At 36.1% G+C, this 13,052-nt stretch overlaps 1 protein-coding gene across 2 annotated transcripts in view; it reads right to left on the bottom strand.

The window, feature by feature from the left end:
* Nucleotides 1-13,052, bottom strand: part of CFH (complement factor H) — a 78,820-nt gene that overhangs the window by 14,373 nt on the left and 51,395 nt on the right. For both annotated transcript variants that reach the window (XM_070602325.1, XM_070602326.1), the window contains exons 11-15: nucleotides 12,539-12,715; nucleotides 7,357-7,533; nucleotides 6,375-6,557; nucleotides 6,102-6,281; nucleotides 3,477-3,647 (exon numbers count right to left, since the gene is read on the bottom strand). In XM_070602325.1, the coding sequence (XP_070458426.1) occupies nucleotides 3,477-3,647; nucleotides 6,102-6,281; nucleotides 6,375-6,557; nucleotides 7,357-7,533; nucleotides 12,539-12,715 (888 nt within the window). The remainder of the gene's footprint in view (nucleotides 1-3,476; nucleotides 3,648-6,101; nucleotides 6,282-6,374; nucleotides 6,558-7,356; nucleotides 7,534-12,538; nucleotides 12,716-13,052) is intronic.

Below are 13,052 nucleotides of genomic sequence, written 5' to 3'. Positions count from 1 at the left end.
GATTTAATACCTATCCTTCTCAAATTATTCCAAAAAATTGAAGACAGAATACTTCCCAACTCATTCGCTGAGGCCAACATCACCCTGACACCAAAAGTAGACAAGGACAACCCAAAGAAGGAAAATTACAGGCTAATTCCGCTGATGAACAAAGATGCAAAACTCCTCAAGAAAATATTGGCAAGTCAGGGCCAGCCCAATGGCATAGTGGTTAAGTTCTCATGCTCTGTTTCAGTGGCCCAGGGTTCATTGCTTCAGATTCCAGGTGCGGACCAACAGACTGCTCATCAAGCCATGCTGTGGTGACATCCCAAATACAAAATAGAGGAAGATTGGCACACATGTTAGCTCAGTGACAATCTTCCTCAGGAAAAAAGAAGAAGACTGGCAACAAATGTTAGCTTAGGGCGAACTGCCACTCCCAAAAATATATATATATATTGGCAAACCCAATACAGCAAGACATTAAAAGGATTATACACCATGATGAAGTGGGATTTATACCAGGGATGCAGGAATGGTTCTCCATCCACAAAATCAAGCAATGTGATACACCACATTAAGAAAATGAGGAATAAAGATCACATGATCATCTCAACAGATGCAGAGAAAGCATTTGACAAGATCCAACATCCATTTATGACAAAACTCTCAATAAAATGGGAATAGAAGGAAATTACCTCAATATAATAAAGGCCATATATGACAAACCCACAGTCAACATCAGACTCAATGGTTACAAACTGAAAGCCATCCCTCTGAGAACAGGAACAAGAGAAGGGTGTCCACTCTTGCCACTCCTATGCAACATAGTACTGGAGGTTTTGGGTGAAGCAATTAGGCAAGAAAAAGAAATAAAAGATATCCAAATTGACAATGAAGAATTGAAACTCTTGCTGTTTGTGGATGACATGATCCCATCTGTAGAAAACTCTAAAGAATCCACCAGAAAAATATCAAAAATAATCAAAAACTACAGCAAAATTGCACAGTACAAAATCAACTTACAAAAATCAGTTGCATTTCTATACAATAATAATGAGATAGCAGAAAGGGAACTCAAGAATACAATCCCATTTAAATCCCAACAAAAAGGATAAAATATCTAGGAACAAATTTAACCAAGGAGGTGAAAGACCTATACACTGAAAACTACAAGGCATTATTGAAAGAAGTCAAAGATGACATAAAAAAATGAAAGATATTCTATGCTCTTAGATTGGAAAAATAAACATAATTAAAATGTCCATATTACCTAAAGTAATCTATAGATTCAATGCAATCCCGATCAGAATCCCAATAACATTCCTCATAGAAATAGGACAAAGAATACTAAAGTTTATGTGGAACCAGGAAAGACTCCAAATCCCTAAAGCAATCCTGAGAAAAAGGAGCAAAGATGGAGGCATCACAATCCCTCATTTCCAAATATACTACAAAGCTGTAGTAACCAAAACAGCATGGCACTGGCACAAAAACAGACACAGATCAATGGAATAGAATTGAAAGCCCAGAAATAAAACCACACATCTATGGACAGCTAATCTTTGACAAAGGAGCCAGGAACACACAATGGAGAAAGGACGGTCTCTTTGATAAATGTTGTTGGGAAGACTGAACAGCCACATGTAAAAAGATGAAAATGGACCATTATATTACACCATACACAAAAATTAACTCAAAATGCATTTAAGACTTGAATGTAAGACCTGAAACCATAAAACTTCTAGAAGAAAATATAGGCAGCACACTCTTTGACATTGGTCTTAGCAGCATCTTTTCAAATACCGTGTCTACTCAGGAAACAAAAGAAAAAATAAACAAATGGGAATACTCAGAGTAAAGAGTTCTGCGAGGCAAAGGAAACCATGAACCAAACAAAAAGAAAATTCACCAATGGGGAGAAAATATTTGCAAAGCATATATCTTACAAGGGATTAATTTCAAGAGTATATAAAGAACTCATACAACTCAACAACAAAAAATAGACAATCCAAACAGAAAATGGGCAGAGGATATGAGCAGACAATTTTCCAAGGAAGATGTACAGATGGCCAGCAGGTGCAAGAAAAGATGTTCAGCATTGCTAATTGCTAGGGAAGTGTAAATCAGAACTGTGGTGAGATGTCACCTTGCACCTGTCAGAATGGCTATAATTGCCAAGACAAAAAATAACAAACATCGGAGAAGATGTGGAGAAAACGGAACCCTCACACAGTGCTGGTGGGAACACAAACTCATGCAGCCACTATGAAAAAGAGTATGGAGATTTCTCAAAAAATTAAAAATGGAAATACCACACAATCCAGCTATCCCGCTGCTGGGTATTTATCCAAAGCAATTGAAATCAACAATTCAAAGAAATTTATGCACCCTTACGTTCATTGCAGCATTATTCACCATAGCCAAGATGTGCCCGTCAACTGATGAATGGATAAAGAAGATGGAATACTACTCAGCCATAAAAAGACAAAATTGTCCCATTTGCAAAAACATGGATGGACCCTGAGGGTATAATGATAAGGGAAATAAGCCAGACAGAGAAAGACAAACACCACATGATTTCATTCACATGTGGAACATAAACAAACAGGTAGTTAAAGAGAACAGATTAGCAGTTACCAGAGGGGAAGGGGGTTAGGAGGTGGGTGAAAGGGGTAAAGGGGCACACATATATGGTGATGGATAAAAATTAGACTATTGGTGGTGTGCACGATGCAGTCTATAGAGAAACTGATAAATAATAACGTACACCTGATATCACACAATGTTATAAACCATTACGAGCTCAATAAAATAACTAAAAAAAAAATAAAATATTTTCGCTGCTCAAATAAATAAATACGAACTAAAAATGGACTAAACTGTAGATAGGAGATTCGTTTTTCTATTGCCGTGAAACCACTCTCTGTATGTTCTAGGCTTGAGGAAATTGGTAAAAATATTGAGGATAGTGAGTCAAGGTGTCCTACACTTAGAGAAGAAAAATAGAGATACGAAAACTGGAAAACTGGAATAAACTATGTGCTGTTCAATTCAAATTGGTGGTGTCAAGATGACTTAGTTTTTAAGATAAATATAGATAAATAGATAACTAGAGACAGATACATACAAACATAGATAAATATGTAGATAGATATATTCATACATAATAGTCACAGGCGTAGGCATAGGGAGATTTGCAAGTAATAGAAGGAATTAGAAGCACTGGTGCTCTCATAGTAATGAGCACACCTACTGTCCAGATGTTAATTTAAAGGCACCAAGTTTCTGGGTGGTTTGTTCTATAGTTGACCGCTGCACACGATACAAATAATATGTAGAATCAGGGTTTGGTTAGTTTCTAAATTACTATCCAGCTTGAAACTTATTTGTCAGAATAAATAGCTAAAATTTTGAAAAATACAAATATATTACTTTTACAAGTTAGGAAGAAATAGAACAAAACTTTGAAAAGATTGCAAATAAGAGCTTACCCGTGCATGTTACTTCAGGCTCCCATCTTCCATTTACGCAGGTTGAGTGTTTGTATTTTCCTCTACATTTGTAACTTACGTTGGCGTTATGATTAAATTCAATCTTATGTGAATAGCTTTCCTCATGTGTAATTAACTTTGACCATTTACACTTCGCAAGTTCATCTGTTGCTATAACATGAAAATGTTTTCTTGAGAAGACTAATTAGAAGAATCAAAGCGACTACTACAAAAAAAAAGCTATACGGTCAATAGTATTATGAAATTAAAATGTATGCCTATACATTCCACCAACCAAACTTGGTTCCAGATCATATTGCACAAGATGGGCTATTCTGTATGAACATAAATCCTGTGTGCAGTATTTGAAATTTCATAGAAAATATCCATCATAAAAACATTTTGCATTTAGGGGACTAGAAGAGCATAAGAGGTTGACTTTTGTGGATGGTGTACATAGCGAATAGTCATCCCGTGGTTAAATTTGGTTCCATATTTAAAATCTGTGCAAATGGTCACATTCATTTCTTTCTTGATCTCAAGTATCTCTACAGTACTTTTTACCCAAAGTCTTCAAACATTAAAATAAAAACAATTATTTGTGGAACTAGACTCTACGAAGTTCTTAGTTTAAAGACATTTTTTTCAAGAAAGGTGGGGTAATATAATAAGAAAAGTACATCTAAGGTATATTGTATAGAATGTGAATATGAAAGCAGGCATTTAAACAGAGACGCAAAATTGGAATAAGAAATTGGGTTCTTAAGGTCACAACGTTTTCCATATATACTCTCAGAATTTTCAAGAAGCTAATTTATACACCAGATCATTCTATATTTCAATAATATTATAATACCATAGTAGTAAACTTTTGCTGGTTTGAGTATGAGTTAAATATTGACTATAGAAGCTTTTTAAATAGTTACATATTTAAAAAATTCAATACAGGTGAGAATCCTGTTTGATTCTGATAAAATATCACTGTAGGTTTTTAGTAGTACTTGTTGATTTGTTAATGATCACAGTCAAGTAAGGATGAACAGAATAAAGAAAAGTCAAGTAATTGGCCAATGAAATGTAATGATTTTGTACTGCAACCTTGAAGAAAAATAAAATAAAAGAGACTAACTCAAAACACGCCAGAGGCTGCAGAAATAGTGCTGTGTTTAGGACTAGTCCAGCGTGTTGAGGAAGACAAAACTAGATCTTCCTCAAGAGACGGTAACTGAAGGAAGATCAATAGTCAAAGGGAGTGGTGGTGAAGGTTGTCATTCTGTTCTGTGATTTCTTGGTTTCTGAAAGGATTTCTTTGTTTATTAGGAGAGAATAAACACAGTGAGATGAGTGAACAGCCAGAGTAGAGGGAGGTGCAAAATAAACATTGAGAGGAGAAACTTGGAATAAAGCCTCTGACAGCTGGCAGGGGACTATGTGAAGTCCTATATAGGTAGAGGATTCACCTCAGAAAGGAAAGCTCTGAGAACAGAAGACAGTAACAATTGAAGCAGATGTTTGGTATAAGCCAGAATGAAAATTGAGAAATTTCATACCTAATATTGCCTTGGGTTTTTCCCCCATATGAAATGAGATAAGATCATTTGTGGAGACAGAACAGGGCAAAGATGAGGTTTGGTCTTGAAGGACTTGCAATACTTTTGAGAGGAATGTGTTTAGAAAAATCTAAGGATTAAGAAGCAACAAAATTTACTGATTCATGTAACAAACTCCTATTAAATGTCACCTACATGTACAGCCCATTTTTGGGTGTTGAGAATACACAGTGAGCAAAACACATATGAAATCATGCTCTAGAGGAGCAGAGGCTCAGCTCTGCCTTCTCCTTGAATAAGTAATGACTAGAAGTCTGATGAATAACTAATACTGGACATCCAGGGCTCTCTTTGAATGCAGGACCCACAAAACTCCAGGAAAGAACTCATTCTAAAGGAAAATCAAGAGGGTCCCCAGGATTCTCCCAGTTAGTCATCAAAGACGTGGTCATCCAAAGGTGGGGATGATTCACTTACAGGGCAAAGGGCATCAATCAGGTTAGTTTCCTGGCCCAACCCTGACTGTCTTCTATGACTGAGCTACGCTACTGAAGGAGAGAGCTTGTGACCCACCCACCCTCTGGCTCATTAACTTCTTTTACTGCATTTGAAACAGACTGAAAAATTATCATTGTTAGAAGCTCTGAGAGAGGCAAGATTTCTGTAGGAGTGTAGCAAATGCATATTTCCTCAACTTTATTTCCTTGTTTGCCAGGGCCCGAAAGAAAGAGTACCATAGAAAAACAAACATGGTATTTGTGCAAATAGAGTTCTATTTTCCTGGTAATTAGTACTATTTTAATCATATACATACCTATAGGTAAAATGTAGCTCCACACTTATAAACAATGTTAATATGAGAGACAGAAAGATTCATAAATTTCTCTTGCTATTTTATGTCTGTCCTCTGGACACACATATTGAATTATCAACAACAAATGTTGGGATTCATTATAATTTAAAACCGACATTTTCAAGATTATATCTAAATTTTTAAAAATATGGTTGTGAATACAGATTTTACAATAAAAATATTAAATCCTATTGAATGCCAATTTGAGAAGCGTATTCTCACCAATGCACTGTGGAAGTTGGGTCCACGTTCCACGAATACACATAATTGACTTGTGTCCAATCATTGTAAATGCTTCTCTGCAAGTGAACTCTACTGAATCTCCATGGCGATAGGGAGGGGCAGAAGGCTCGACATAGCCATGATCAAGGTCAGGTACATCTCCACATGTACTCTCCTCCTCTGTGAAAATTTCACAAAAACATGTTTATTTGTGTATATATATGAAAACAAAGTGTTGATTTAAGTTTAAATATTAATATTTTCATACATTACCAAAACACGTAGGCAAAGTGGTCCATTCTCCATCAACACATTGAATTTTGTTAGAACCCTTCAGCAGAAATCCAGGATGGCAAACACATTCTACCACTTCGCTGTGTCCATATTCTTGCTTCTGTGTTTCTTTAACTTCCCCATTCGGGAGTTGAGGAGGTGGACCACACGATCTTACTTCAGCTACAGTAGAAATGCTGTGTAATTAATGGTTAAATTGTCTACTTACAACTTAAAAACCCAGTCAAATGGAGAGATTTTTTCTTTAATTAATTTATTATTTATTGACTAATTTATTAAAGCATTCTTAAACAATGACAAAACAATGGTGTTTACAGCAGATTCATGTTTCCTGGTTCTATTACTTATACTACTGAAGTAGCACATTGGAAGTATATTTAAGCCCAGAAAATATCTTCAATAATCTAGATACTCTAAAGATGTATGCAAACCAGTTAATATATATAGTGTATAACTTACAGCAATATTCATATTCCACCGAAACATTTTATCAAAACTTTTTGAAAAAAATACCATCATTTCAGGCAAGCATTTGATCAACACATATTCGCCTTGATCAAGTCATACCTGTGACTGAACTGACTATGAGCTGCTTGAATATTCTTTAGACATACTCAGTGAAACTTGAGGTAAGGCCCATGCCATGTAAAATGTCCAACATTAATGGCGGGCTTGTAGGCAAAGGAAAAGTAATAAAGGAAATCCCCCTAGTGTCCGATACCATGTATGTATGTACAGAGACTTCCACTGCGTATTTCAGGAAACAACTGAAGATTAATTTCTTAAAGAAGTAAATCTGCAGTATACACTACAGAACACATGTCCGTCGCAGGTATATCTCTGGCTTAATCCATTAGATTATAAACACAGACTGGAAGCCAACAGAAAATTAAGAGGGAAAAACAATGTTGATATCCACAATTCTAATTTTTGTTTCAGCAATTGTAAAACACATATTCACCTTTACATGTTGGAAAACCAGGGGACCATCCAAAGTGGTAGCACTGAACTGAATCTGCTCCAACAATTGTATGTCTTTTTCTGCAGGAGAATTTCAACACGGCTCCAACTTTGTAAATGTCATTCTTGGGCTCAACATTTAAATATCTTTCTATTTGGGGAATCTTGCATTCTCTCTCTACAACAAAGGTCAAATAATTTAATGAGAATGTATAATTGCCAAAGTAAATGTTATATGTGTCACGTAACAAAGAGGTGCTGGGAACTGCATATACAGAGGCACCAGGTAAACCTCTTGCTTGAAAACTGTTACATATTAGGTTTTCTACACCCTCTAAATCCACATAAGACTCTTTGAGAAATATTAAGGCATCGAACAACAATATATGTGTCCTGAAAGTTTATTTGCAAAGTCAGCTTGCTTAGTCTAGACCTGATTTTATCGCTGTCATTCGTAAAATTGAATGTTACATTTTCTGTACTCTCACAACATAAAAGTATTTTCTCACATTAAAAAGCTAATGCTACAATTTTTAATTGCACTGTTAAATAAAAATTGGTATTTTTCCTGAATTTAATTGGGGAACCAGAATACACAGAAGAGGAATTTCTAATGCATTTTAGTTAGAAGAACATTGAAAATTGCTTAATAAATATTCTGTAAGCGAAGAATCACATTGAAACATGAAATAAATTGAAGAAACATGTTCGAGTCACATAGCTAGGCAAATTCTAGGTATTCCAAATAGTTATATAATATACAACCATCTATTCTTACTATACCTTTAATTTATACTACCTACTAATTGTTAATTATTTTGTTCAAATTAAAAGTGTGTAAAATTATCCCTTAAAACTTGTAAAATTTGTGACTGCTAAATATTAAAAAAAATGCATTTTTCTCATTTCGAATTTTTCTATCTTGCCAATTAATTTAAAAATTAAAAACAAATTTAAAAATTAGAATTAGACTAAAATGAAATTTTATACAATCTAAAAGTCAAGTATTAAAACATATTCATAAAATTAGATATGTAAACCTTTTAAAAGTAATGCCACACAAAGAAACTCAATAAATTGCTTTTTTCTTGCTTTAATGTTGACTTCTGTAGCTTAGTTGAAAAGATAAGGCTTGATGAGAACCACTGGGATTCTTCTCCTTAAATTTGATTCCAGTTTTCTACGTAGCAATTCTTTCACTTGCATGTGTCTTTGTCTGCATATTTTGTGCTCATTTTATATAAATTTTCTGTCTCATCACATTGTGAAAAATGCTGCTGTAACAACAACAAAAGGTCTTGCTGTTGGCTATTTTAGAACTGTCATATTTATATAAGGATAATGACTTAAGGGGGGGCCGGCCCTGTGCCCAAGTGGTTAAGTTAGTGTGCTCTGCTTTGGTGGCCCAGCGTTTCGCCACTTCGGATTGTGGGCGCAGACATGGCACCACTCTTTAGGCCATGCTGAGGCAAGATCCCACACACCACAACTAGAAGGACCCACAACTAAAATATACAACTATGTAGTGGGGGCATTTGGATAGAAAAAGCATGACCAAAAAAAAAAAGATTGGCAACAGTTGTTAGCTCAGGTGCCAATCTCAAAAAAAGAGAAGAAAGATAATGACTTAAGAAATGTGATTTAAGGAAGAGTTTGAATGGGCATACTCTGAATTAAAGATATTTGTCTTTATCCAAAAGTCAAAATCCTAAATCCTAGCACTGATGCTGGAAACGTGAGTATGATTTTTTTATCTGAAGTGCACATTTATTTAAGATTGCTGTAAGTTGGGCTTAAGTGGCTTATGATAGCAACTACTCATTGGAAACCTCTCCCCAAAGGGAAGAACACACAGGATATTTGAAATAAACTCAGATTTCAGCCAATCTGTGTGCAATTTTCTGCTACATGGTTGAGAGAAGTTATTTGAAAAGAATACTGAGCTGTCATTTGTTCTTTCAACTTTTGGAGGCCTACACTACTGTGGTGAATTCCTACCGATGGGTTCACAAGGTCATACGTTTTTATAAAATTTGCCATTAGCTGCCACTGCTGTCTCTATCGCTCCTACTTCCTCTCCTTTACGTTTCCTGTCATGTGGTGACACTGGAAAGAGCATGGGAATTATATATTCATGATTTTGCATTCTTGTTTTTAAAAGAAAGCTCCTCAAAATTGTAAAAGCTTTTGTCTTCACAAAACCAGCATCTGCTTCTAATCCCAGAAAAGAAGTTCATGATCATCTTAAAAGCCTCCCCTTCTACTTGGAATCAAATCCAAACTCTTTTCGACCCCTCCTTAGCCTGCACTTCCAATGTCATCTCATATCTCTCTCCCCCTGTCACTCCAGACTCCGGGCTTTACGATCTTCGAATTTGTTCCGAGGTTTTCAACCTCTCTTTGCATAGATGCATTCCCCTATGAAGTAGATCTTTCCATCCCTTCCGATATTCTAAGTCCTTGGATTCTTTTGTTTCTTTGAACATAGTTATACATCAAAAATATTTAAAATATTTTTACCATTCGTTTCATTATTTGGATTAATTCATTGGTGTTTTTCATGCTGAGATGAAAGCTCTTGAAATGCAGACCCATGTTTGTGTTTTTCACCATTTTCTCCTGGTCTATTTCTAGCCCACGATAAGTGTTTTTTGACAACCTGAGTGAATCAGATTTAAGCGGGACCGAGACACCGCTAAGCACGTCTACCTCAGCTCTATAAGAAGCTCACCTGCATCTCTCTCAGAAGTCTCTCTTAGAAACTTTTCTACTCCACCTAGTGTTCCTTCTGCTCCTTTCCCCATGCACCACTCAATCTCAGATGACTGTGTCTCGTACTTCTTTGGAAAATAGAAACCATCAGCTCCTGCTTCTTCCCAGCATGACGTTTACACACTCATTTCCTTCCTTCCTTCCTCCTGTGAAAAGTTGGAAGTAGCCCTGTCTGCACCAAAGGCTGGTACTTCCACGGGAGCCCTGGTTCCCTTTCTCTCCCACCTTCACAGGGAACTATCCACCTCATGTGTTCCATCTCTGCCTGCTTCCCTCCCTACTCCATCCTCCCCAGCATTCAGTCCACTCTCACGTCTCCTAACTTTAAAACATAAATACTCCCTTCAGTGCATAATTTCCTCTAGCAATTTTCTGAAACTCCTATTGTCTGACACAGCCAACTTTCTTGAAAGAGTTCTGCCCATATGCTATATGAAATTTGTTACTAATCATTTTTCTTCAGTAAATTCTATTTAGGTTTTGCCCTGTATACTCCATCGAAAAGTGTTCCTGTTACAGTTATTTTTGGCATCAATGTACCCAAATACATCACATTTTTACACTCTTCAATATGGACATATCAACTGAATTAGAAATATTCACTACTTGAATTATCATAATAAAATAATATAATTGGACTACAATTTCCTTGAGTTTATTATATGGCAGGCACTGTGGCAAGAACTTTATATGGATAATTTAGTCTATTGATCAACACAAGCCTTTGAAATATTTTGACAATTGTAAATATTAAAACACGTTACAGATAAGGAAGAGTAAACAAAGCTTCAGATAGGCTTGGTTGTTGACCTAAGATACCTGCTTAGCAAGTGTTAGAATTGGAAGTAGAACCTGGCCAGGCTGACTCCACAGGCTCCACTATTCATCATTCTGGTCTAGCTCCTCTTCCTTTAGTCATTTCCTTCTCTCCATATCTAGGACGACCTTCATTCCTACCCTTTTTTCTCCCGATTCTCAGAGGCCCCCTTTTTTCCATCTACTTAGCTGCCTATTGCTCTTCTGTCTGACACCTAAATGTTGGAGCACTTCAGGGTCCAGTCCTGAGCTCTCTTTTCCTTTCATTCTATATTCTTTTCCAATTTGATATCATCATTTATATGGTGGTAATCCCACAAGTATATCTCTTGGCTAGACCTACACATCTAACTGTGGTTTGCATATTTGATTTTCATTGTCCATGGGCAGCCCAACCATAATGTGTCAGAGTCAAAAATTGTGATGGTCCTTCCAAAACGCTCTCTCTCCTGCCAGAACCACATCACCAAAAGGCATTGCCATTTACCTGCTTGCTTAGAAAAATCGAATCAATAAACATGTGAGTTGACCTCTTACACTTTCTTATTCATTTCATGACTTTAATGTTTAAAGTTTAAGACATTAAACTTTAATGTTTTAAGTCTAATGTTCAAATGTCTAACACATTAATTTCATAACTTTGCCTTTGCTTTCTACCACCAAAATGTATCTCATATCTCTCCTCTGCTCTGCGTCTCTCAGTCACCGTCGTATCACAATCCCCTCTCTTTCTCACCCTACATGGACTCCTGAATCTTCTTTATTCACCACAAGCACAGCGTAAAGGAAAAGAAAACTTTCAAAAATCCAAGAAAAATTATATCATTCCTTTCCTTAAAACTCCTCTGTGGCTTTTTGTCAAGCGTAAAATTAATCGAGTTGCGAACATGCACTGAAACAACCTGGATAAGCCTTCCTTTGCCTCCTGTCCAGACTCAGCTCATGAGATTCTCTTGAGTACAATCCACCCCCCTGACTTTTCCTACATGTTGTATTTTTTCCAAAGCTTTGCAAACACTGTTCCTTTGGCTTGGAACACTCTGCATCCACTCAGTTTTCCACAGATTCAAGCCCTACTTCTAACCCTGGAAAACAGACAGCTGGTCGGCAAACATTAAAGAGAGTCATGTCCTAGTCCACAGAACTTGTTCAAGGTCGGAAAATAAAGAGCTCCTCTCAGGGCCTGCAGAAATGAACACTCAGGGTGGGAGGGGTAAACCAGAAACTCAGGAGCAAAATAGCTGAGTGAGTGGTAAGAAATTAGAATTTTGCTAATGAGAGCCCAGTTTTAAAGAACATGAAAGTTTCCATTCACAATAACTAAAACAATTGTACTTTACTCACAAATCTATGGTGTATATGGCCCATAGGAAACATTACTTTAACACAAAACTTTAAAGATAGATTATGATCTTTGGGTTTCAAAACACCCTCTCTTCCCAATTTACATTAACTCAGGAGACACCTTGATTTTAATCATTGTTCCATAAAATGACTATAGACGCTTCAAATTTGTTAAAAATGTTTCATTTGGAACAAATTTTGTTAATTTTGTTAATCCAGGAAAAAAGAAGACCTGAAAAAACAGTACTTACCATAACATGTGGCTGTATCAGACCAACCATCCTTACCACAAATTATGGAGCCTGTGGAGCGTCTACCTCTGCTTTCATATCCATCATGGCACACATAGTCCAAGGTGTAATTGAGCTTAAACCATGTTCCATTACTTTTGGCTCTGGCATTCTCAAATACTGGCATATCACAATATTCTAATGCATAATAGAATTGATTTCTAATATTATTAAATGGACAATCTAAATGAGTAAGATCCATCCCAAGGGAAAAAAGGAAAAATCTTTCTCAATTCATATATGCTGATAAATTAAGTATCATATGAAAAAATCTAAGGATATCAGTGATAAATCATTGTCATGTATTCATTACACAAAACAAAATATTTCTACATAGCATTTTTCTCACCACTTAAACTCTCTGAAAGTTTATTTTAAGAATATTCTCCTCAATTCAATTATGCGTATGCATTTATCCCACGTTATTAGTGAAATAGTCCAGTACAATGTTTAGCATAGCAGAATAGCATTTTGT

This window comes from Equus przewalskii, chromosome 31 (assembly GCF_037783145.1).
Source record: "Equus przewalskii isolate Varuska chromosome 31, EquPr2, whole genome shotgun sequence".
In the NCBI taxonomy this organism is placed as follows: Eukaryota; Metazoa; Chordata; class Mammalia; order Perissodactyla; family Equidae; genus Equus; species Equus przewalskii.
Note: the sequence above shows the minus strand (reverse complement) of the source record. Positions and strands in the feature narration are given on the sequence as shown.